Source organism: Dipodomys merriami, unplaced genomic scaffold, assembly GCF_024711535.1.
Source record: "Dipodomys merriami isolate MVZ:Mamm:240054 unplaced genomic scaffold, mDipMer1.0.p SCAF_6, whole genome shotgun sequence".
NCBI classification, from domain to species: domain Eukaryota; kingdom Metazoa; phylum Chordata; class Mammalia; order Rodentia; family Heteromyidae; genus Dipodomys; species Dipodomys merriami.
In genome coordinates this window covers 71,987,508-72,011,528 of record NW_027206179.1, presented here as the reverse complement: position 1 = coordinate 72,011,528, position 24,021 = coordinate 71,987,508, and the positions used below count along the sequence as shown (strand labels likewise).

The 24,021-nt window shown below is 38.8% G+C and overlaps 1 protein-coding gene across 1 annotated transcript in view; it reads right to left on the bottom strand.

The window, feature by feature from the left end:
* The window catches only part of LOC138814188 (zinc finger MYM-type protein 2-like), a 110,804-nt gene that overhangs the window by 5,481 nt on the left and 81,302 nt on the right, over window positions 1-24,021 (bottom strand). Inside the window, 8 exon segments of the mRNA XM_070003155.1 lie at window positions 370-490; window positions 1,012-1,263; window positions 1,981-2,095; window positions 13,598-13,749; window positions 13,921-14,089; window positions 16,994-17,088; window positions 18,893-19,018; window positions 22,222-22,390. Coding sequence (XP_069859256.1) covers window positions 370-490; window positions 1,012-1,263; window positions 1,981-2,095; window positions 13,598-13,749; window positions 13,921-14,089; window positions 16,994-17,088; window positions 18,893-19,018; window positions 22,222-22,390 — 1,199 coding nt within the window.

The following is a 24,021-nucleotide window of genomic DNA, read 5'->3' as shown; positions in this document are numbered from 1 at the left end:
GATGTGATACACTCAAATTCATGTTCAATATATTAGAAGAGGAGCTGGGCTCGGTGGCTCAAGCCAGTAATCCTAATTATTCAAGAGACTGAAATCTGAAGATCAAGATTTGAAGCCAGCCCAGGCAGGAAAGTCCATGAGATTCTTATCTCTAGTTAACAACCAAAAAGCCAGAAGTGGATCTGTAGATCAAGTGCTAGAATGCTAACCTTGAGCAAAAAAGCTCAGGAAAAGCACCCAGGCCCATAGTTCAAACCCCAAAAACATACACACAAAAAAAGGATCAGTTAAAAATGTCACCTCTTAGTAGTGTTAAATTCAACCAACTTACAGTATTATCTTAAAAGGTCAAGTTCTATTAATGCTCACCTTTTGGATAAATAGCATTCAAACATTTTCACAGGACATCTTGAAGGATTGGCTGTGTTTTCTATTTGTTCAAATAGTGGCTCATCATCTTCATGTTTTCTTTTTCCAGTAGAAATTTTATCTTAAAAAATAAAAATTAAATGTCCTAAAACTAATCTTGAAAAAAGACAGTGCTACTCTACCTTAGCTGTTTTAGCAAAATGGAACTAGGTGCCTTACAGACTTCTATATTGTAGTTTTTGGCAAAGTACAGTTAATTTCTCCAATAAAAGGAGCTGAGACATTATAAGAACACAAAATTTGTCTTATGTTGTGAAAATTCAGTAGGTTCTTATCAAGATGGGTTTCACTAAGGCAAGGTTTGAATATTCCCACTACAGACAATCTTAAAAGATCTGTTACTGGGCTGGGAAGGTAGTTCAGTGGTAGAGCACTTGCCTTGCATGCTCAAGGCCCTGGGTTCGATTCCTCAGCACCACATAAGCAGGAAAAAAAAGCTGGAAGTGGCGCTATAGCTCAAGTGGTAGAGCGCTAGCCTTGAGCTGAAGAGCTGAGGGACAGCACCCAGGCCCAGAGTTCAGGCTCCACGACCGGACCCCCCAAAAAATAAATAAAAAATAAAAAAAAGATCTGTTACTTTACCTTCAGTATCTGTTCCACATAAGGAAGACACTTGGTATCGAAGACATGCTTTGTTTTCCATTGTTAAAGGGTTTTTTTTCCAATGCCTAAACACAGTGCCAAAGGAAAGTCTTAAGTGTTGTTCCACTGTTTTCAGGCCAAAATACTTAGTGTTAAAGTAGAACAAGGTATTCAAAAGAGCTACTGGAGAGTGTGATCCTAGTTGTTTTATCCTCCAGAGATAGTCTTCTTCAACTCGAGAGAATATCGACCCTTAAATAGAGAGAACCACTTTAAAACAATTATCAACAATTATCATAAATAAGTTATTTCACCATCTAGAAATAAATAAATATATCTAACCCAAATCTCCACAAATAACAGGCCAACTGGAATAAATTTCAGAATTACCTATATAATAATACAGAGACTACGAAACTATCCCCTATCAAATAAGGAAGTGGGGCTGGAATGTAGCTCAGTGGCAAACGATTACTGTGCTCTGGGTTTGATCCATAGCACCAAAAAGAAAAAAGAGGAAGGAGAAGAAGAAGAAGAAGAAAAAAACAAAACCCAAATCCAAAACTGATGTCTCCTGTTCTTCAATAGGATAAGAAGACAATGATCAGAAAATGACTTAAATCTGTAAAATTCCTCAAAACAATAGGTGATTTCCATATACATACACATTTTTTTGAAACATCTGAAACTGTGGTTTAAGAGAAATTTACATCAGACTCTCCACTGTAAAGCTTAAAACATACATTTCCAGTTCTGTACTCCAGAGGAAGTTCATCACATTTCTTCCAAAGCTCTTATAAACACTACTTACTGACTCCATTTCTAGTTCAACAAGAGATGAACAGATATGTTTATGAATACTCTAAATAACTATGTTATCTCAATTATTTACTAATTATTTTTAACATACTTTCTGTAAATGTAACAATCCCAGTAACGTTAGCATCACTTTTATTTAAATAGCATTACCATCTGGAAGTATGCTTGGTTGCCAACTTCGGAGTATTTTATTCAATTCTTGCTCAAACATCTGATATCCAGCATCAATAAATATGTTGTCCTTCCGATTACTTCCACACAAGTACTATAACAAAAATCATTGGAAGAAATTCAGTTAACTACAATGAATTTATCACACTTTGTATTCTCTATCACTCTTGATTTGCCAGTACTGTAAGCTTAATCCAGGACTCACACTCTTGCTCAGCTTACTTGCTAGCTCGCTTGCTCATAGCTAACACTTCACTACTCTTGAACAAAACTTCCTGCCCTTCTTTCTGCAGTCTCTAAGACTTTTCTTTTCCTGTTTGTGGGTCGTGGGGCCTGAACTCTGGGCCTGGGCGCTGTCCCTCAGCTCTTTAGCTCAAGGCTAGTGCTCTACCACTTGAGCCACAGAGCTACTTCCAGCTTCTGTTTATGTGGTGCTAAGGAATCAAACCCAGGGCCTCATGCATGTGAGGCAAGCACTCTACCACTGAGCCATCTTCCCAGCCCCCAGACTTTTCTGGTTTGAGTGACTAGGATTAAAGGCATGGGCCACTGGTGCCCAAGTATACTCTTTTTATTTCTGAGGGGTGAATGGGTGGGGAGGGGGGGGAAGATGTGGCATGCAGTCCTGAGGCTTGAATTCTGGGCCCTAGCTTCTTAGCTTCTTTTGCTCAAGGCAAGCATTCTACCACTACTTGAGCCACAGGCCACTTCTGGCCTTTTTTCTTTTTCTTTTTTTTTTAACTTGAGTAGTATATAGGAGATAAGAGTCTCAGACTTTTCTGCCCAAGCTGGCTTTGAACCATGATCCTCAGATCTCAGCCTCCTGAGTAGCTAGGATTATAGGTATGAGCCACTGGTGCCTGGCTTTAAAAAAAAAAAAATTAAGGGGCTGGGAAGGTGGCTCAGTGGTAGAGTACTTGCCTTGCATGCATGAGGTCCTGGGTTCGATTCCTCAGCACCACATAAGCAAAAAGAAAAAAGAAAAAAGCCAGAAGTGGTGCTGTAGCTCAAATGGTAGAGCACTAGCCTTGAGCTGAAGAGCTGAGGAGCTGAGGAGCTAAGGGACAGTGCCCAGGCCCAGAGTTCAGGCCCCACGACCAGACCCCCCTCTCCCCCAAAAATTGAGTGATACTGGAGTTTGAACTCAATAGTTACCACCACTTGCTAAGATACTCTATCACCTTATTTCCCAGCCAACATTAAAGAACATATTAAACACTAAAGTTTGGAAAATATACCTAGTGAGATTTAAAGAAAAAAATGTAAAAATGAATAATAACACTGGCACAAAGAATGGGAGAAATTGGTAATTGACTATTAGATTATAAAACAACAGATTTTAATCGAATGTCAGCAATAATTACACAAATTTATATTTATATTTAATGTGAACACTTGGGTCTCTTATAAGGCCTAAAAGCAAGGTCAACCTATCTATCTTCTATCAAGTTTTATTGGAACAGAAAACTTGACTATTGCCCATACAGCTTTCTTACTACAATGGTACTTTTCAATGGTTGCTGGTACAGCAATGCTCTATTAAGTCTAAACATTTACATGTGTCCTATTTAATTAAAAAAAAAAAAAAAAAGCAACCTCAATCAAGATTCATTATGTTCGTGAGCTGCTTTTTTTTTTTTTTTTTTTTTGGTCGGCCGTGGGGCTTGAACTCTGGGTCTGGGCTCTGTCCTTCAGCTCTTCAGCTCAAGGCGAGCGCTCTACCACTTGAGCTACAGCGCCACTTCCGGTTTTCTGGTGGTTTATTGGAGATAGGAGTCTCACGGTCTCTCCTGCCCGGGCTGGCTTTGAACCGCGATCCTCAGATCTCAGCCTCCTGAGTAGCTAGGATTACAGGCGTGAGCCACCAGCGCCCGGCAGTGAGCTGCTTTTTTGAATGGTAACTCCTTTGTATATAACTACTTAAAGATATTTTTTTTTGGGGGGGTGCCAGTCTTGGGGCTTGAACTCAGGGCCTGGGCACTGTTCCTGAGCTTCTTTTGATCAAGGCTGGCATTCTACCACTTGAGCCTTACAGCTGCTTTTGGCCCTTTCTGTTTATGTGGTACTGAGGATATGGAACCCAGGGTTCGCGCATGCTAGGCAAGCACTCTACGACGAAGCCACATTCCCAGCCCCTAAAAAAAATTTGTTTGTTGTCTCTGTCCTTTTAATTACAAGTGTGCAATTAAAAACAGATACTGTCAAATTGGATTTTAAAAAATAAAGCAAGGCTTAATAAATAATAAGATACATACAAAAGAACCCTACTTTTAAATAAAGAAAGTAAAAAGGAAAGGAAAAATGGTACACTCATAATCAAAACTAAGACTACAGTGTCATCATCTGAGTTAACCTAATATGATTAGTATTGAAAACCATTAGAGTGATGTGACGACAAGTTCTTCCCTCCTTTGGGACTGGTCACAGGATAACCCAAATAGCATTTCTAAAAGTACTTTTTTCTAAACTATTGGGAATATTGGTTATGACGATAGTATTTCTTGGTTAAAATACCATGGTTCAATCTATTTGGAACTAATCAATATGACTAAATTTTTATAAAGACTTGAGATTTTTAAGACTCATGTCTACTTATACATCACATAACTAATAAAATAAGTCACCTCTCCAAGTTTGGAACAGCATTTTAAATTTTTTGTTCTCATCATAAAACAATGCATAGGGAAAAATGAAGGAAATGACCTTAATATTTTCATCTATGGATGTAACAAAGTGAAAATTATTTCCATGCATTTAGAACCTTCAAAACAAGCCCTAAACTACTAGGCTCCAAATTTATTTCTACTAAAGCAGTTCTAAGCCAGCAGCCAGTGGCTCCTGCCTATAATCATAGCTATTCAAGAGGTGGAGATCTGAGGATCAAGATTTAAAATCAGCCTGGGGAGGAAAATCCATGAGACTCTTATCTCCAATTAATCACCAAAGACCCAGAAGCTGAGCTCTGTGGTTGAAGTGGCAGAGCGCTAACCTCAAGCTGCCCAGGAACAGCAACCAGGCCCTGAGTTCAAGCCCCAAAACTGGCACAATAAATAAACAAACAAATAAAGCAGTCTTCTAAAAAGGTTTCACTAGGCAATTAAATGATTTGCTGCTTTTGATGTTTCAAAATAAATACTTTTTTTAAAAAAGTAAAATAGTGGGGCTGGGAAGGTGGCTCAGTGGTAGAGCGCTTGCCTTGCATGCTCAAGGCCCTGGGTTCGATTCCTCAGTACCACATAAGCAAAAAGAAAAAAGCCAGAAGTGGCGCTGTGGCTCAAGTGGTAGAGCGCTAGCCTTTAGCTGAAGAGCTGAGGGACAGCACCCAGGCCCAGAGTTCAGGCCCCATGACCGGATCCAAAAAAAAATAGGGCTGGGAAGGTGGCTCAGTGGTAGAGTGCTTGCCTTGCAAGCATGAGGCCCTGGGTTCGATTCCTCAGCACCACATAAGCAAAAAGAAAAAAGCCGGAAGTGGCGCTGTGGCTCAAGTGGTAGAGCGCTAGCCTTGAGCTGAAGAGCTGAGGGACAGCGCCCAGGCCCAGAGTTCAGGCCCCACGACCGGACCCCAAAAGAAAAAACAAACAAACAAACAAAAAAAAGTAAAATAGTTGTAGTTTTAAAAGCAATGCTATCATGTTGCTATTTTCCATTAAAGGCAGTCTCAATCATATAAACACTCACCCACCTTACCCATATATGGCTGCACTGTAATTCAAGCTTTTATAAACCATTAAGAACATATAGAAATCTACAGAAGACAAGAAATCTGTGCTTGCAGAAACAAAGACAGATCAGCATTTACTTAGAAATCCTGACAAGCCAATCTGAGCAGTAGCAACATTAGTAAAATTTATTTTTTTCTTTTCTGTTCTTTTCCTTTTATGTGTGTGCCAGTCCTAGAGCTTGAACTTATAGCCAAGCATTGTGCCACTTGAGACACAGCTCTACTTCCAGCCCTTTGGTGGTTAATTGGAGATGAAAGTATCACTTTCTTGCTCAGGTAGGCTTCAGACCGCATTCCTTAGACCTTAGCCTCCTGAGTAGCAAGGATTACAGGCATGAGTGGTACCTAGCTTAGTAAGATTTAGGGGTAGGTATATAGCTCAGTGATAGAATACTTATCTAGCATCCATGAAACCTCAGCATTAATCCTTACTACCATAAAACAGCAAAACTCAAGCATTCCATAGCATATATTAATTATATTATTTATATTAATTTATTTTATTTATATTAATTTATATTATATTATTATAAAAATTGTCTCAAATGCAAACTTATTTCCAAATCTTACTAGTCTCATTTTTCTTAGATTTCTTTGGATCCATGAAAAGACTTATGAGGCTGAGATCTGAGGATCACAGTTCAATGCCAGCCCAGACAAGGAAGTCATCATCTCCGATTAACCACCAAAAAGCCAGAAGTGGAGCTGAAGCAGAAGTTTAAGCAAAAACCTCAAGAGCAGCACTTAGTTTAAGCCCCAGGACTAGCACAACAATAATAAGTGAGCTACATATATATTTTAGTACTAATATTAAAAAATAAGAAATATGTATTCGAAGATGATTTTTCTTTATTCTTTGTTTTTTCTTCCACTGCTGGGAATCAAATCCAGTGCCTCAGAAAGCTAGGCAAATGTTCCACCAATGACCTATATCCAGAACAAAACATGCAATTTCAACCAATAAAAACTAATATGGGGGGCTGGGAAGGTGGCTGAGTGGTAGAATGCTTGCCTCGCATGCATGAGGCCCTGGGTTCGATTCCTGACCACAACAAAAGCAGAAAAAGCAGGAAGTGGTGCTGTGGCTCAAGTGGTAGAGCGTTAGCCTTGAGCTGAAGAGCTGAGGGACAGTGCTCAGGCCCAGAGCTCAAGCCACACAACCAGAAAACAAACAAACAAACAAACAAATATGGAACTTCACATTTTAAAATGACAAATTCTTGAAATTTCTTGCATTTTAGTTAGACTACTCCTTATTTCAGACTAGCCATGTAATCAAAAGGCCCTGTTTCTTATTAATGTTTTGAGCTGAGTACTGATTCCTAGCTATTCGGGAGGCTGAGATCTGAGGACTGCTGTTTCAAGCACACCCAAGAAGAAAAGTCCTCGAGACTCCTATCTACCAATTAACCAGGAAAGAACTGTAGAAATGATTTCTGAGAATATAGCTTAAAGTTGGGACTGGAAGCCTGGCCCAAGTGGTAGAAGACTAGCCATGAGCAACAGAAAGCCAGGTAAGAGTCTTAACACCCTGTGATTCAAGAACCAGGATGTTTTTTTTGTTTTTGTTTTTTAATCGAAAAAATAAAATGTTTTGTACAATAAAGCAGCATATGAGTAGGCAACTACTTAAAAATAGTGCTGCTTTTCTGAGAAACAGAATCAAAGTCCCATGAAAGTTAACAGACAGAGTCATTCAGTGCCTGTCAAATGATCCAAGACTCAAATTCCTTAGTTCTTCCAAAAAACAAATAACGTAAGTTAATTGAATATTGGGGAAATAGAAATACATTACAACTATGTACTGTCAATGAATGTTCTGGCAGGTTCTATCACATACATACCTAAAACAACTGTAAAGTTTAAAATACATTTAAATAAATAAGACATTCAGTTTGAGGGCTACGAGGGCTACCAAGTATACTTACCACATTCATGTGTCTAAAATTTGTTATTTTATTAAATGCCATTTGAATAAAGCTTTAGTTAAAAATATCACTAGTTTAACTACAAATCACTACTTCTGGAAAATAATTTACATTTCAGAGATATTAAAGTTTTAGTTAAAAATATCACTAGTTTAACTACAAATCACTACTTCTGGAAAATAATTTACATTTCAGAGATAACATTTCAGCCTTCAGCTTCCTATGTCCAAAGGATAAGGGTGGGGGTAACCAGGTATCATCTTCAAAACTATTGAAGATTTAGGCTAAGGTGGTAGCTTAGTGACAAAATACTTCCCAGTACACTAAAAGGCCTAGGTCTGACTCCCAGAACTGCAAAAGACAAAACAAACAACCCAAAAGCCATGACCACTTTTCATGTTTCACCCTGAATAGAAACTGAAGGCGTTTAACTTATTGAAGAATATAGTACCTTTGCAGTATGGTGCTTATCTCTCGCACCCCCCAAATCACCCCATCACTATTTCTGCTTCCATTTTAAATCCCAGCTATACCAAGCAGTTCCTAGAAATCGGCATCCTTCTATTTATAATATCCAAGCTATGAAATCAGTCTAGGTACACAACAACTAATAATGGATAAAGAAAATGTATACACACACACACACACACACACACACACACACAGGAGTATTATACAGAAATAAAAAAGAAAAAATCATGTTTTTGCAGAAAAATCAACTTGAACATAGATTTAGAGAAGCCACGCTCAGAAAGATAAATTGTTTGTGCTCTCTTGTGGAATCTAGAGAGAAAAAAAATACATCATGTATTTAAAATGTAGATTCTTGGGGGGAAACCAGTAGGAAGAGGAAAAAAGAAGGTAAATGGGGATAAATATGATTAAAGCAAGCAAGCACACTCATATACACACACACATATTTAAAAACAATATAATGTAACCCACTGAAACCTGGTTAAAGGAGAGAAAGAGGTAAGGACAAAGGGAACTAAAAAACAGTAATAGGGCTGGGAAGGTGGCTCAATGGTAGAGTACTTGCCTTGCATGCATGAGGCCCTGGGTTCGATTCCTCAGCACCACATAAGAAAAAAGAAAAAAAAGCCAGAAGTGGTGCTATGGCTCAAGTGGTAGAACGCTAGCCTTGAGCTGAAGAGCTAAGGGACAGCACCCAGGCCCAGAGTTCAGGCCCCACGACTGGACCAAAAATAAATAAATAAATAAATAAACAGTAGTAAAAACAATGGATTTGATGAAAAACATGATATATGGAAATATTTTTGTTTTGTTTTTGTTTTTTTGGGTCCGGTCGTGGGGCCGGAACTGTGGGCCTGGGCGCTCTCCCTCAGCTCTTCAGCTCAAGGCTAGCACTCTACCACTTGAGCCACAGTGCCACTTCCAGCTTTTTTCTTATGTGGTGCTGAGGAATCGAACCCAGGGCCTCGAGCATGCAAGGCAAGTGCTCTACCACTGAGCCACCTTCCCAGCCCCTATATGGAAATATTATTATGAAACCCTTTGTACAGAAAGGAAATTATGTCCTTATTTTCTTGTCTTTTTGGGAATGCCATGGCCTCTCTATCATCCTTTCTACCTAGTAAGGCTCTCTATTTACTTCAAAACTCAATTTAATGGCTAAGTAGGACAGTGTACACTTGCAATCCAAAGTACAGAATTAAGAGAAAGTAAAAGGGTTATGTTCTGAGGGTGACCATAGATTAAAATAATCTATCTGAAAAAAAAAGCTAAAGCTAAAGGGGTTAGAGGGTATGGCTCAAGTGGTAGAGTACTTGCCTAGCAAGTATAAGGCTCTAAGTTAAATCCATAGTACCAACAAAGAAAGAGTAGAAAAAGCAATTTAAAATATCTTCCAGCTTGTTATGGTTTTTTTTTTTTTTTGTCGGTCGTGGGGCTTGAACTCTGGGCCTGGGCGCTGTCCCTCAGCTCTTCAGCTCAAGGCGAGCGCTCTACCACTTGAGCTACAGTGCCACTTCCGGTTTTCTGGTGGTTTATTGGAGATAGGAGTCTCACGGTCTCTCCTGCCCGGGCTGGCTTTGAACCGCGATCCTCAGATCTCAGCCTCCTGAGTAGCTAGGATTACAGGCGTGAGCCACCAGCGCCCGGCTTTTGTTATGGTTTTATTAGCACTATAAACTACCAATATATTTCTGCACTACCAATATACTTTAGGTATAACATTAAGCATTGTCTATTATATTGGCTTGTTGTTGTTGTTGTTGTTTGTTGTTTGGTTTTGAAGACAGGGTCTCACTGTGGCCAAGACTGGCATTAAATTCACCATCCTCCTGCCTCAGCCTCCTGAGTTTGAGATTATAGGTATGTACTACCATTCTGTCTATAGGTCCATTTTAAGTAACTACTCATCAGACTCAAAATTTATTAACCATATTACTTGGATAAACTACTACTTAACTATTTCAGAAAATAATGGTGACAATAATATTAGGATGCTAAACATAGAGTATCTATCTAAGGAGCACAAGGCTCTAACTTCAATCCCAAGTACTTGAGAGGGGATGAATACAACAAAAAACAGTAAACAGTCAATAAATTTAAGCTATCACCATTATTTTCTTAATCTCCAAAGTCTACTCCAATGTCAAGTAAGAACGCACTTAACTAATGTTTTCAGAATGAATTAATGAAGGACTAGCAAAATTCAAATGCACCTCATTATAGCTATTAAAAATCTTTAGTTTGGAGCTAGGTGCTGGTGTCTCACACCTGTAATTCTAACTACTCAAGAGGCTGAGATCTGAAGATGGCAGTTCAAGGCCAGCCCAGCAGGACAATGTGTGAGACTCTTATCTCCAATAAACCACCAGAAAACCAGAAGTGGCACTGTGTTTCAAGTGGTAGAGTGCTCGCCTTGAGCTGAAGAGCTGAGGGACAGTGCCTAGGCCCAGAGTTCAAGACCCATGACAAGAAAAAAAAGAAAGGAGGGGGGAGGAAGGGAGGAAGGGAGGAAGGGAGGGAGGAAAGAAAGAAAGAAAGAAAGAAAGGAAAGAAAGAAAGAGAGAAAGAGAGAAAGAGAGGAAGAGAGGAAGAGAGGAAGAGAGGAAGAGAGAAAGAGAGAGAAAGAGAGAAAGAGAGGAAGAGAGGAAGAGAGGAAGGAAGGAAGAAAGAAAGAAAGAAAGAAAGAAAGAAAGAAAGAAAGAAAGAAAGAAAGAAAGAAAGAAAGAAAGGAAGGAAGGAAGGAAGGAAGGAAGGAAAGAAGGAAGGAAGGAAGGAAGGAAGGAAGGAAGGAAGGAAGGAAGGAAGGAAGGAAGGAAGGAAGGAAGGAAAGAAAGAGAAAGAAAGAAAAAAGAAAGAGAAGAGGAAGGGAGAAAAAGAGAAAAAAGAGAAAGAAAGAAAAAGGGAGAGAAAGAGAAAGAAAGAGAAAGAAAAAGAGAAAAAGAAAAAAGAGAAAGGGAGAGAGAAAGGAGAAAGATAAAGAGAGAAAAAGAAAAAAGAAAGGGAGAAAGAGGAGAGGGAAAAAGAAAGAGAAGAAAGAGAGAGAAAAAGAAAGGGTGGGAGAAAGAGAAAAGAAGAAAAAGAGAAAAAGAAACAGAAAAGGAGAGAAAGAAAAGAGAGAAGAAACAAAGAGAGAGAAGGAAGAAGGGAGGGAGGAAGGGAGGAAGGGAGGGAGGGAGGGAAGGAGGGAGGGAGGGAGGGAAGGAGGGAGGGAGGGGGAAAGAAAGAAAGAAAGAAAGAGAGAGAGAAAGAAAATCAGTCATTAAGTCAGCTTATTATATTTTTATTTTAGTAAAAGAGTAAAAATATCTACTTATAAGTGACAACATAAAAAAAAATTTTTTTTTGGTCGGTTGTGGGGCCTGAACTCTGGGCCTGGACGCTGTCCCTCAGCTCTTCAGCTCAAGGCTAGCGCTCTACCACTTGAGCCACAGCGCCACTTCCGGCTTTTTGCTTATGTGGTGCTGAGGAATCGAACTCAGGGCCTCATGCATGCAAGGCAAGCACTCTACCACTGAGCCACCTTCCCAGCCCAACATAAAAAATTTTAAATAAGTCCGAGAAGGGAATTTGGAATAGAAACCCAAAGGTTCAATCTAGAATAAACTAGGAACTTTCATGAAATAAAAAGGGTAAGCATCTGAGGCAATGGGATAACAGAAAAGTGAAGGCAACAAACACAACATGATCTTTAGTCCTTTTAGAAAGCAATCTGGTGCTAGCTTTAAAAATCAAAAATAAACCAGGCACTGGTGGCTCACACCTGTAATCCTAGCCACTCCTCAGGAGGCTGAGATCTGAACACCGAGGTTCAAAGCCAGTCCAGGCAGAAAACCAGAAGTAGTACTGTGGCTCAAAATGGTAGCACACTAGCCTTGAGTGAAACAGCTCAGGGACAATGCCCAGGCCCTGAGTTCAAGTCCATGACCAAACAAACAAAAACACTTTTCTTATGATTCAATAAAACTTTCCCAGGAATCTTATCTCAGAAAAATACAGTGTTATCAGTACTTTAGGAGAATCATTAAGATTGAGTGTTGAAAAGGAAACTTTATCTTCCACCATTTTCAATAAAAAAAAAACAAAAAAGTAGATACATGAGACTAACAATAATGTGGTAGGGAAAAAAAGCATCCACAGTTCTGGTGGTGATAAATTTGGTGTCAAGAGCACATGTTTACATACATAAGGTAGTATATGATGGAATGAACACATGAGTATGATACTTATGGCTAATTAATGTAAGATTTTGATTTCATGTAACACTCTTCTTCAAAAGCTTCCATATGATATAAATATTGGACAATGAACATCATTCCTTCTTCAAAATCAGAAAGAAAATACATTAATTTTTTGTGAAGGAGAAAAAACAAACCTTTCTATTTCATATATAGTAACAGTTAAACACTCAAAATTATGTTTAATTTCCCAAGGTACAGAAGAAGTAGCTAATTACTCCTATGTACATTCACAAGTTCTAACCTTTATAATTAAAAGCATCAGTTATTCTACAGGTGTATATATCTAAGAAAATCATGCTCCCCACCTCTCATCCTCCCCATCCTAGGTCTAACTCAAGAGCCTAGGCACTATCCGTGAGCCTTTCTGTGTTCAAGGCTAGTGCTCTACCTACTTGAGCCACAGCACCTTCTGGATTTTTCCGAGTACTGTAGTTTTTTGGAGATAGGAATCTCACAGACTTTTCTGTTCAGCCTGGCTTCAAACCTCAACCCTCAGATCTCAGCCTCCTGAGTAGCTAGGATTACAGGGGTGAGCCACCAGCACTTGACTCACATACTTTTTAGCATTATCTTATTTCTAGTTTCCAATGTGAACATAACCAATTAATGCAACAGGCAGAATTACATGTACAACTCTTCCAAAAATAGCTTCTATTTCTGTACACACACTTGAAGTAATATTATAGTGCTGATTTTTGGAGTATATTTTAGATATATTTGCACTGAGCTTTGGATACTTTTAAAGTTGTTTATAATTAAAAACAAACAAACACAAAGCCAGGCACTAGTGGCTCACACCTCAAGCCTATCTACTCAGGAGGCTGAGATCTGAGAATGATGGTTATTAGTCATCCTGGGCAAGAAAGTCGGTGAGACTCTACTCTTACCTCCAATTAACTATCATAAAACCGGAAGTGGAGCTGTGGCTCAAAGTGATAATGTGCTAGACTTGAGCAAAAAAGTTCAGGGACAGTGCCAAAGCACTGACCTGCCCCCTCCCCCGCCAAAAAAAAAAAAAAAAAGACATCTCCAATTAACCACTAGAAAGCCATCGTGATTTTGGTATGGTTCTGAAGAACTTTGAGGTTTTAAACAAATTCTTCTCTTTCTTGATAAGCTCTAAGTTTCAGCAAACTATTCTTAATCTTCTACAGGTACAATTTTCTTTCCTAATACTACCACAGTGATTTTTAAAAATTCAAATTATCCTTGAAAGCAACCATCAAAATACCAACCTCCTGTATTCCAAGACAAAGATAATAGATACTGTCAGGTGCATAATTCTCCCCATTTGGTCTTCGGATCTCATTGACAAAATGGGCTAACCCATAGTTAAGCTCAGCTGTGGTATGAGAGAGTAAATCTTCTTTTAACTTTACTGATTTAGCTAAAAGGAAATAAAATAATCATTATTACTATGTCTTATCTAAGTTATTCTTTTAAGTATTTTAAATCAAGGCAGTTCAGATGTTGTAAGCTATAATTACAATTTTAAAAATTAAAGGTAAAAACAGAACCCTTTAAATAGGTCTTAATAAAAAGCAATCAAAACACTTACAAGATTTTAACTCATCTAGTACCAGAAGATCTTCATCAAGTTGCCTAGTTTTGACCCAGTGCTTCCATGCATTTACACCATATGAATATTTGAAAGGAAAGCTGCATTCTGAGTTGTCAGAACTATCATCATGAGACTGGTATCCTGATAAAGCTTTTCTCTTGGCTCCCTATTAAAAAAATTATTGTAAATTCTTGCTTAACACAACAGTACTTTATGACTTTATATAAACCATCACTCAACAAAGGCAAATTAAAAAGAAATATATTTACTTGCTTTAAAACTAGCCAGTATAATAGCCAAGATATGTAATTAACCCAGATGTCCCTCAGCAGACGAATGGATCAAGAAAATGTGGTATATATACACTAATGGAATTTTATGTCTCCATTAGAATAATATTGTACCATTCATACAGAAATGGAAAAAATTATGTTAACTGAAGTAAGCCAGATCCAAAGAAAGTTGCATGGTTTCCCTCATTTGTGGTAACTAGAATGTGCCTATGAATAAACACAATGGATGGTAAAAGATAAATTATACATAACTCTAGACATTCACACAGTGAGGTTAAAGGAGGACATTCTTAGGGGAGGATCACAAAGGCTCAAGAGCTATGTGCATATATATAAAATGATGTTTATCACCAACCACGATGGCTAATGCCTATAATCCTCACTACTCAGGAGGCTGAGATCTGAGGATCACAGTTCAAAGCCAGACCAGGGCAGGAAAGTCAGTAAAACTTTTTATCTCCAATTAACAACCAGAAAACTAGAAGTGGCACTAGTCTTGAGCAAAAAAGCTCAGGGACAATGCACAGCCCCAGGTCACTACTGATAAAAACTAAAAAAATAGATAAAATCAAGAAATGGAAAAATAAGACTTTTTGTTATTTTGTTCTTTTGATTGTTGTTTTCTCCTTTGTCTCTGTTTTTGACATCTGTACCTTTTGTCTTACTTGTAAGTTTATCTGTTTGGGGGAGGGTAAAGAGGAACATAGAAATGGTGGGACAAAGGTGAACAAATGCAGCAGTGATACTCACTAGACACTATGTTGAAAAAGAACCATTCAATGTATGGGAGAGGAGAATTGGAAGGAAGAAAAACTGGGAGAAAATGAGAGAAGAGGTGACACTGTTCAAATAGAAATGTACTCATTACCTGACTTATGTAACCGCAACCCCTCTATATATCACCTTTATGGTAACAATAAAAAAAATTAAAAAACCAGCCAGGTGCCAGTGGCTCACGCCTGTAATCCTAGCTACTCAGAAAGCTGAGATCTGAGGATTGTGAAGCCAGCTGGGGCAGGAAACTCCAGGAGACTCTTACCTCCAATAAACCACCAGAAAACAAGAAGCGCCTCTGTGGCTCAAGTGGTAGAGCAATAGCCTTGAGCTGAAGAGCTTAGGAACAGTGCCCAGGCCCAGAGTTCAAGCCTCACAGCCAACAAAACAAAACAAAACAAAAGCTACCTGGTATTAACGAATCTGACAATAGTTACTTAGAACATTTCATGAAATGCAACTCCTAGATTGTCATGTTTCTACACAAAGCACTTTGTACATTAAAGCAATAGTGAATATATTGAAAATGATTAAAAATATTAAGCTAACAATCTAGAATAAAAGAACTCTAATATTAATGCAGGAAATTTTGAACAACTCTTATAAAGAATGACCATTTTTTGTTTTGTTTTGGTGGTACTACAGGAACTGGCACATGCCCAAAAGCATTCTACAGCTAAGCAACATCTCTAGCTCCTGGATCTCACTGTTTAGCTCAGGCTGACCCTAAGCTCAACATCCTCCAAATAGAATTATATGCATGTGTGCTATCACACTTTCCATTTTTTGGTGGCATTGTTCTGATTTTTGGTATATTATGATATATGCTTGAATTAGGGGCCTGGGTACAGTCACTGAGTAATTTTGCTCAAAGGCTACGCCCCTGCCACTTGAGAGCCAGCTCCACTTCCGGCTTTTTGTGGTTAACTGGAGATGAATCTCTCAGACTTTTCCTGCCTGAGCTGGCTTTGAACCATGATGCTCAGCCTCCTGAGTAGAGCTAGTATTTCAGGTGTGAGCCACTGGTACCTGTCCATTATCCTTCTTTCCTTTTCTAGCTAAGAAAAGTATGCCTATCATAGAACCATGAAGACTTTTTCACAAAAGTTTGTACTTTTAGCTGTTACATTTAGGTCTATGACCCATTTAATTAATTACTTTGTATGGTGTCAAATAAGAGTTCACCTTCATCCTATTCCAAGTACTTCTTTTTCAGTTTTCTTTCTTTAGGGGTAAATTTATCAAAGCCATCTTTCTTATGGTGCCTTTAGATCTTGCCTTATGTTGGAAATAGAATAATAAGACAATTACAACTACTAATACATTTATATTTGATCTAATAAGTGCTCTTACATGTTTTATGCTGACATGCTTAAAAGAGACCAGATATTATTAAACTGTGTACCTTTATTTCCTTGTTGGTCTCTCATTAAAAATAATGCCTATAATCCTAGCTACTCAGGGGGCTGAGATCTGCGGATCATAGTTTGAAGCCATCTGAGACAAAAAAGTCTGAGTCTCTTAACTCCAAGTAAGCACCAAACAACAACAACAAAAAAGGCTAGAAGAGCAGCTGTGCTCACGAACTACAGAGCTAAAGCTCAGGGACAGCGCCTAGGTACTGAGTAACAAGCCCTGGGACCGGCACAAAAAACTAAAATCAGTGAAAACTAAAATCACTCCCTTGTGTCTCTCTGTCTCTCTCTCTTTGTCCCTCCCTCCCTCTCCTCGCTCTATTGACTCAAAGTATCAGGGTCCTACATGCCTAGATCAGAAAATACACTTCTTGGCAAGTACTTTCTATTTTGAGTTTATCTCAAGATAAATTTTAAAGAAAAATTAAATGTCATGGTTCAAGCACAGTTCAAGACTTAAGTATTTTCCAATATAAAAAACTATCTTCTCATATACTTAGGCACAACAAATCCTTGCTGTATCTTTGTTCCGTTGGGTTACTGGTATATACAGACATTAAGAAAATACCATAAGAATGAATTTTGTACCTTTTTTTTAGACCGAGGTCTGGGCTGTTCTTCATATTCTTCCCCAAATACAGGTGGTAATAAAAACTCATTTTCCATATCAAGCTCCTCAGCAGCTGACAATTAAATCAGAAAAAGTTTTAGTTCAAATATAACAGTACAGCTTTATCTAACATTCATACTTAAGCAGGATAACCTGCCTGGCGAGGAAGTTCATGTCTTACTTACTGTACCTACCAAAGTCTATGAGTGCTAATACATCTATTCAGACTCCAAAAACACCATATATATGGCAAATACCAATACAGAATTTTAGAGGAAATATGTAGAATAAGGAAACTTATTACAATTTGAAATTCAGTTATACAATTTAGATCTAAATGTGGTTGTTCACAAAAATAATTTCAGCTATTCTGAAGGAGAGAAAAAAGCATGACCTCCTTTAAAAAAAAAATTAAAACTAAAAGGGTTAAAGGTATAGCTCAAGTGATAGAACACCTGACTAAAAAGTACAAAACCCTGAGCTCAACATCCAACTACGACCCCCCACAAAAAACATCCTAAAGGGTTGTGAAGATCTAAAGGGTAGCAGTGCCCAGTGCTGGTAGCTCACACCTGTAATACTAGCTATTCAGGAGGCTGAGATCTGAGGATCATGGTTCAAAACCAGCCCGGGCAGGAAAAGTCTGTGAGATTTCTTATCTCCAATATAGAAAGGAAAGAAGGAAGGAAGGAAGGGAGGGAGGGAGGGAGGGAGGGAGGGAAGGGAAGGGAAAAAGAAAAGAAAGGGTAGTAGTGCAAAGTCTAGCTCAATTTACTAAATCTTCCTGAAACAATGTCTTATATTTTCACGTGCTCTACAGCCATTCACAGTTCAACAAAATAATGAAACTGGAGCACATTTTTTTTACTAACACCTGAAAATATTCTTTAATAATAATTCTTATGAATGCCATCAATGCTTTTAAATTTAAAAATAAATAATTATTTCTGGGGGTTTTTTTTGGTTTTGTTTTTTGTTTTGCCTGAGCTTGAACTTAGGGCCTGAGCACTGTCCCTGAACTTCTTTTGCTCAAAGCTAGCACTCTACCTACCACCTGAGCCACAGTGCCACTTTCTGCTTTTTCTGTTTATGTGGTACTGAGGTATCTAACCCAGGGCTTCATGCATACTAGGCAAGCACTCTACCACTAAAGCCACATTCCTAGACTATATATTATTTTTTCTCTATTTCAAAACTTTTTGTAGTGAATTTCTTACCATGGGCATTTACACAATCATCTTAATCTATGCCTCCCAAGTAGCTAGGATCGTAGATATAAGCCATGGCATAAGGCTAAGGTTTTTGGGGGGTTGGTGTTGTTTGTTTGTTTTTAAAGTTCAAAGGAGTTTGTCTTATATTCCTGTAACTCAATCCTATGTTTTATTGTAGAAAATAACTATTCTTTTATTCAGGGAAAAAGAAAAAACAGAATTGTAGATACAGATCTCAGTGCTAAAGCACATCTCTAGTATCTGTTCATATACATATATTAAATATATATAAATATATTTTCCACATACACATTCTCTCACACACATAAGAAAATACAAGTATGGGGCTGGGAAGGTAGCTCAGTGGTAGAGTGCTTGCCTTGCATGCTTGAGGCCCTGGGTTCGATTCCTCAGCACCACATAAGCAAAAAGAAAAAAGCTGGAAGTGGCGCTGTGGCTCAAGTGGTAGAGCACTAGCCTTGAGCTGAAGAGCTGAGGGACAGTGCCCAGGCCCAGAGTTCAGGCCCCACAACTGGACCCAAAAAAAGAAAAAAAAAAATACAAGTATGAACATAATAGGCAATGACATGAACATTAAATGGTGAACGATCTTAAGTATAGTTAAGGCTCCCTAAGTAGATTAAAGTAACAAAATATTTGGATTACCTCTGGGAAAATCTATTTCAATATCCAAATCTGGTTCATATGGCACATCAGGCATGTTGGACTGTGTTTCTTGGTCTGAGTTCTTCATGAGATCTGAACCAATTATGTCAGTTTCAATAATCACATCTGTAATCAATTTATAATTTTATTAGAAACCAAAATATTGTTTTAAATCTGCCAAAAGGAAATTATTTAGGTATAAATACAATAAGAGAATACCTTTATCATGAAAGAAAGAAGGATGCAGCTATCTGTAAATTACTATAAACTTCATAATTTTAATTAGATGATCTTTTAAGTACATAAAAAGTATTAACCTGGGCTGGGAATGTGGATTAGTGGTAGAGTGCTTGCCTAGCATACAGGCAGTCCTGGGTTCTATTCCTTAGTACCACATAAATGGAAAAAGCCAGAAGTGGTACTGTAGCTCAAATGTAGCCTTGAGCAAAAGAAGCTCAGGGACAGTGCTCAGGCCCTGAGGTCAAGCCCCAGGACAGGCAAAAACAAAAAAACAAACATGTTAACACTATATAAATTTTGACTGACTCTTCTAAAATAAGTGTGCTGTGATAGTAAAATAATTCATATTCCTTTCTCTTCTTTCTTCTTTTTTTTTTTTTTTTGGTGGGAGGAAGGAAGATGGTAGTACTGGGGTCTGAACTTGGGATCTTGCACACATGCTAGGTAAATACTCTATGACTTAAGTCATAACCAAACTTTATTGTTCAGTTATTTTTATTGTATCGCATTTTTATTATTTTTATTGTATCGCATTTTTCCTTCAGGACCAGGCTTCACTCATCCTCCAACAGGGGTCTGCTTCATACCACGAATTATATGTGTGTACCAACACACTTGGCCCAATATGTAGAATAAAAGGACAATCTTGTTAGAGATTAACTGATGAGGACAAATAATTCTAGTTTTAAAACCCTCGAGTTTCGTGGGCTGGGAAGGGGGCTCAGTGGTAGAGTGCTTGCCTTGCATGCATGAGGCCCTGGGTTCAATTCCTCAGCACCACATAAGCAAAAAGAAAAAAGCCGGAAGTGGCGCTGTGGCTCAAGTGGTAGAGTGCTAGCCTTGAAGTGAAGAGCTGAGGGACAGCGCCCAGGCCCAGAGTTCAGGCCCACGACCAGACCAAAAAAAATAAATAAATAAAACCCTCCAATTTTGACCTAAGAGTTTCTATCACTCAATATATACTTACTTATAATTAATGTCTAAAATCATTGAATATACATTTATTTATAATTAATGGCTAAAATTTCAATCAGCTGCTTTACATTTTTGTTGTAGACACAGTAACACGCTTTAGTATACTAAAGGGCAATTGCAGAAGATATAGAAATAGACACACATTCATACAAACTGAATACAAATATTTTAGAAAAAATGCTTATACCTTCTATGAAGGATTTATGATATTTTCCTCCCTGTTATATTTTTTTGGAGGAAAACTGGGGAACTGGGATTATAGCTCAATGATACAATGTTTGCCTATCACATACAAAGTGATGTAACCAATCCAGTCACAGACAGACAGACACACCATTACTTTGTTGGTTTTTTTGTTGGGGGGCGGTGTGTGTGTGTGTGTGTGTGTGTGTGTGTGTGTGTGTGTGTGTGTGTGTGTGTGTGTGTGTGTGTGTGTGTGTGTGTGTGTGTGTGTGTGTGTGTGTGTGTGTGTGTGTGTGTGTGTGTGTGTGTGTGTGTGTGTGTGTGTGTGTGTGTGTGTGTGCGCGTGCACACGCCCCCCAGTCACTGGGCTTCAACTCAGGGCCTAGGCACTGTCTCTGAGCTTTTTGTGCTTGAGGATAGTGCTCTACCACAGCACCACTCTGGCTTTTTGGTGGTTAATTGGAGATAAGATATCTCACAGACTACTGCCCAAACTGACTGTGAACAGAGATCCTCAGCTCTCAGCCTCCTGAGTAACTAGGATTATAGGCATGAGTCACTTGTACCTGGCCCTTCTTTTCCTTTGAGATAGGGTTCTTTTTTTTTTTTTTTTTTTTTGGTCGGTCATGGAGCTTGAACTCTGGGCTTGGGCGCTATCGCTTGAGCCACAGTACCCGTTTTCTGGTGGTTAACTGGAGATAAGAGTCTCACGGACTTTTCTGCCCTGGCTGGCTTTGAACCATGATCCTCATATCTCAGCCTCCTCAGTACCTAGGATTACAGGTGTGAGCCACCGGTGTCCGGCTTCAGAGAGGGTTCTTGTATAATAGCCCCAGACTTGCTTCAAATTTACAATATTCCTGCCCCAATCTCCAGAATGATGAGGTAACATATATATGCCACCATGCCTTGCTTCCACGTCACATTTAAATTTTAAACAAGTTTACAACCCATCAAATTACTTTCATAACCTTTGCTAAATACTTAATACTAGTATAATTATGAAATATATAGAGAACACCTATCCTCTAGCATAAAGGCACCTCATGAATGAAATGAAATTCTGGAGCAAAAGACAAGAAGAAATAAATAAATTTAGAAACATCTACAACACGCTCATTTAGAATCATCGTATACCATGTAGCAAGCAATGTACCAACTGAGGTTAAGATAAATTCTGGCATATATATGAAAATTATTTAACATAATACTCACTTGGAAATTATCCTAAAAAGTAAATGTGAATCATGTCTAAAGACAGTTTTATATCTGTTACTGTGTTTTATGTCTGTGTTAAAAGAGTAATTCTGAGTTGATTTTGGGAATGAAATTCTATTACAACTAAAACAGGATGAGTAAGTCAAGTACGGTGGTTGCATTCTTCACATACTCAGAAGACTGAGACAGGAAGAGCACTTAACCATGAGTTCAAGACAAGCCTAAGGGTCTGGCAATGTGGTTTAGTGGCAGAGTGCTTGCCTAGTATGCATGAAGGCCTAGGTTCAATTCGTGAGTACCATATAAACAGAGTAACCCAGAAGTGGTGCTGTAGCTCAAGTGATAGAGTGCTAGCCTTGAGCAAAAGAAGCTCAAGGACAGTGTATAGGCCCTGATTTCAAGCCCCTCAGCAACATAGCAAGAACCTGTCTCAGAACAAACACAAAACAAGGAGCACACAAAATCATTGCTTTGGTTATCAGGCTTGGCATTAGAGGATACCTGGTAGATATAGTGTGGACCTCATAATACAAAAAACATTTTCATTATAGTAATTTCCTTTATACCAATATCATAAACATCAAAATATATCTGGAATACTGTAATAATCACAATGCATGCTCACATGAATGCGCACGCGTGCACACATGCACACAAACACACACACACACACACATACAAAATGATATGCTCATTGACAAAGTGTAGCTCACTGTTGATGTTGGGTGACTCTGTTTTCCCCTCATTTTCAGTCATCATATCTGACATTGTAAGCAAATCTGTATCAAGAGGATCTGAAGAAACTTTGCTTTTTAGCTCAATTGCTGCAGGCATCTTCTCACTGCTATCCAATGGAGCAGGCAGAAAAACAGGAACGGGCACCTAATTAATCAAATTATTTAGTGTTAGGTTACTGCACAATAAAAGATATTCTCCCAAGGGGCTGGGAAGGTAGCTCAGTGGTAGAGCGCTTGCCTTGCATGCCTGAGGCCCTGGGTTTGATTCCTCAGCACCACATAAGCAAAAAGAAAAAAGCCAGAAGTGGTGCTGTGGCTCAAGTGGTAGAGCACTAGCCTTGAGCTGAAGAGCTGAGGGACAGCACCCAGGCCCAGAGTTCAGGCCCCACGACCGGACCCAAAAAAAAACCCAAAAAACAAAAGATATTCTCCCAAGCAAATAATTACTGATACATGGTTTATTTATATCACATTTTTTTAAAGCCTAGGAAAGAACATAAACTAAGATTTGAAGTCTAACAAAGAAAGCCCAAAATGGATATAGGTTATTACTTTTTGAAATAAAAGTTGAAGATGGGAGCTGCTGGCTCACACCTGTAACCCTAGCGACTAAGGAGGCTGAGATCTGTGTGCAGTTCAGAGCCAGCCTGGGCAGGAAAGTCCATGAGGCTCTTTTTATCTCCAATTAACTGCCAGAAAATTAGAAGTGGTGCTGTGTCCAGGCCCTGAGTTCAAGCCCCATAACCAACAACAATAACAAAGCTGAGAGAAAATAAGGGTTTTTTTTTTAATGATGTTGGTTTGTTTGATGATGTTGTTTTGTTTCTTTTTTTCTAGTCCTGGACTTGAACTCAGGGTCTGGGCCCTCACAGTCCCTGAGCTTTTGTGCTCAAGGCCAGTACCCACTTCCAGTTTTTTTTTTGGTGGTTAACTGAGATAAGAGGATCCTGACTGGGCGCTGGTGGCTCAGGCCTGTAATCCTAGCTATTCACAAGGCTGAGATCTGAGGATAGCAGTTGGAAGCAGGTCTGGGCAGGAAAGTCCATGAGACTCTTATCTCCACTTAACTCCTAGAAACCCGGAAGTGGTACTATGGCTCAAAGTAGTAGGACACTAGCCTTGTACAATAAAGCTCAGGGACAGTGCCCCAGGCCCTGAGTTGAAGCACCATGACTAACAAAAAAAAAAAAAAAAAAAAGACTTCTGGACTTTCTGCAGTGAGTAATATTGAGCCAAAATCCTCAGATCTCAGCCTCCTGAACAGCAAGGATTAGAGGTGAGTGCCACTGGCAGCCAGAAAATAAAATTTGAAATATTTCTTTCTTCCAGGTGAATGTAATATCTAAGATTGTACATCGTGTTCAAAGTATTACAAGTAATTTGAGATAAAATTCAGGTTTGGGTAGAAAAGTGTGTGTGTGTGTGCATGCATGCACGTGCACGCATGTGTGTGCAAGCACATGAATGTGCACATAAACACATAGGTATGTGCATGCATGCTGGGCCTGGGGCTTGAATTCAGGGTGTGGGCACTATCCCTGAGCTTTTTTGTATTCAAGGCTAGTGCTCTACTTGCTCTAATTCTAGATTTTTGGTGGTTAATTGGAGGTAGAGTCTTAAGGACTTTCCTGCATAGGCTGGCTTTGAACCATGATCTTCAGATCTCAGTCTCCTGAGTTGCTAAAATTACAGGTATGAGTCGCCAAGCCAACCAGCTAAAATTGTTGTTTTAAATAAAAGTCTAGGCTGGGAAGGTGGCTCAGTGGTAGAGCACTT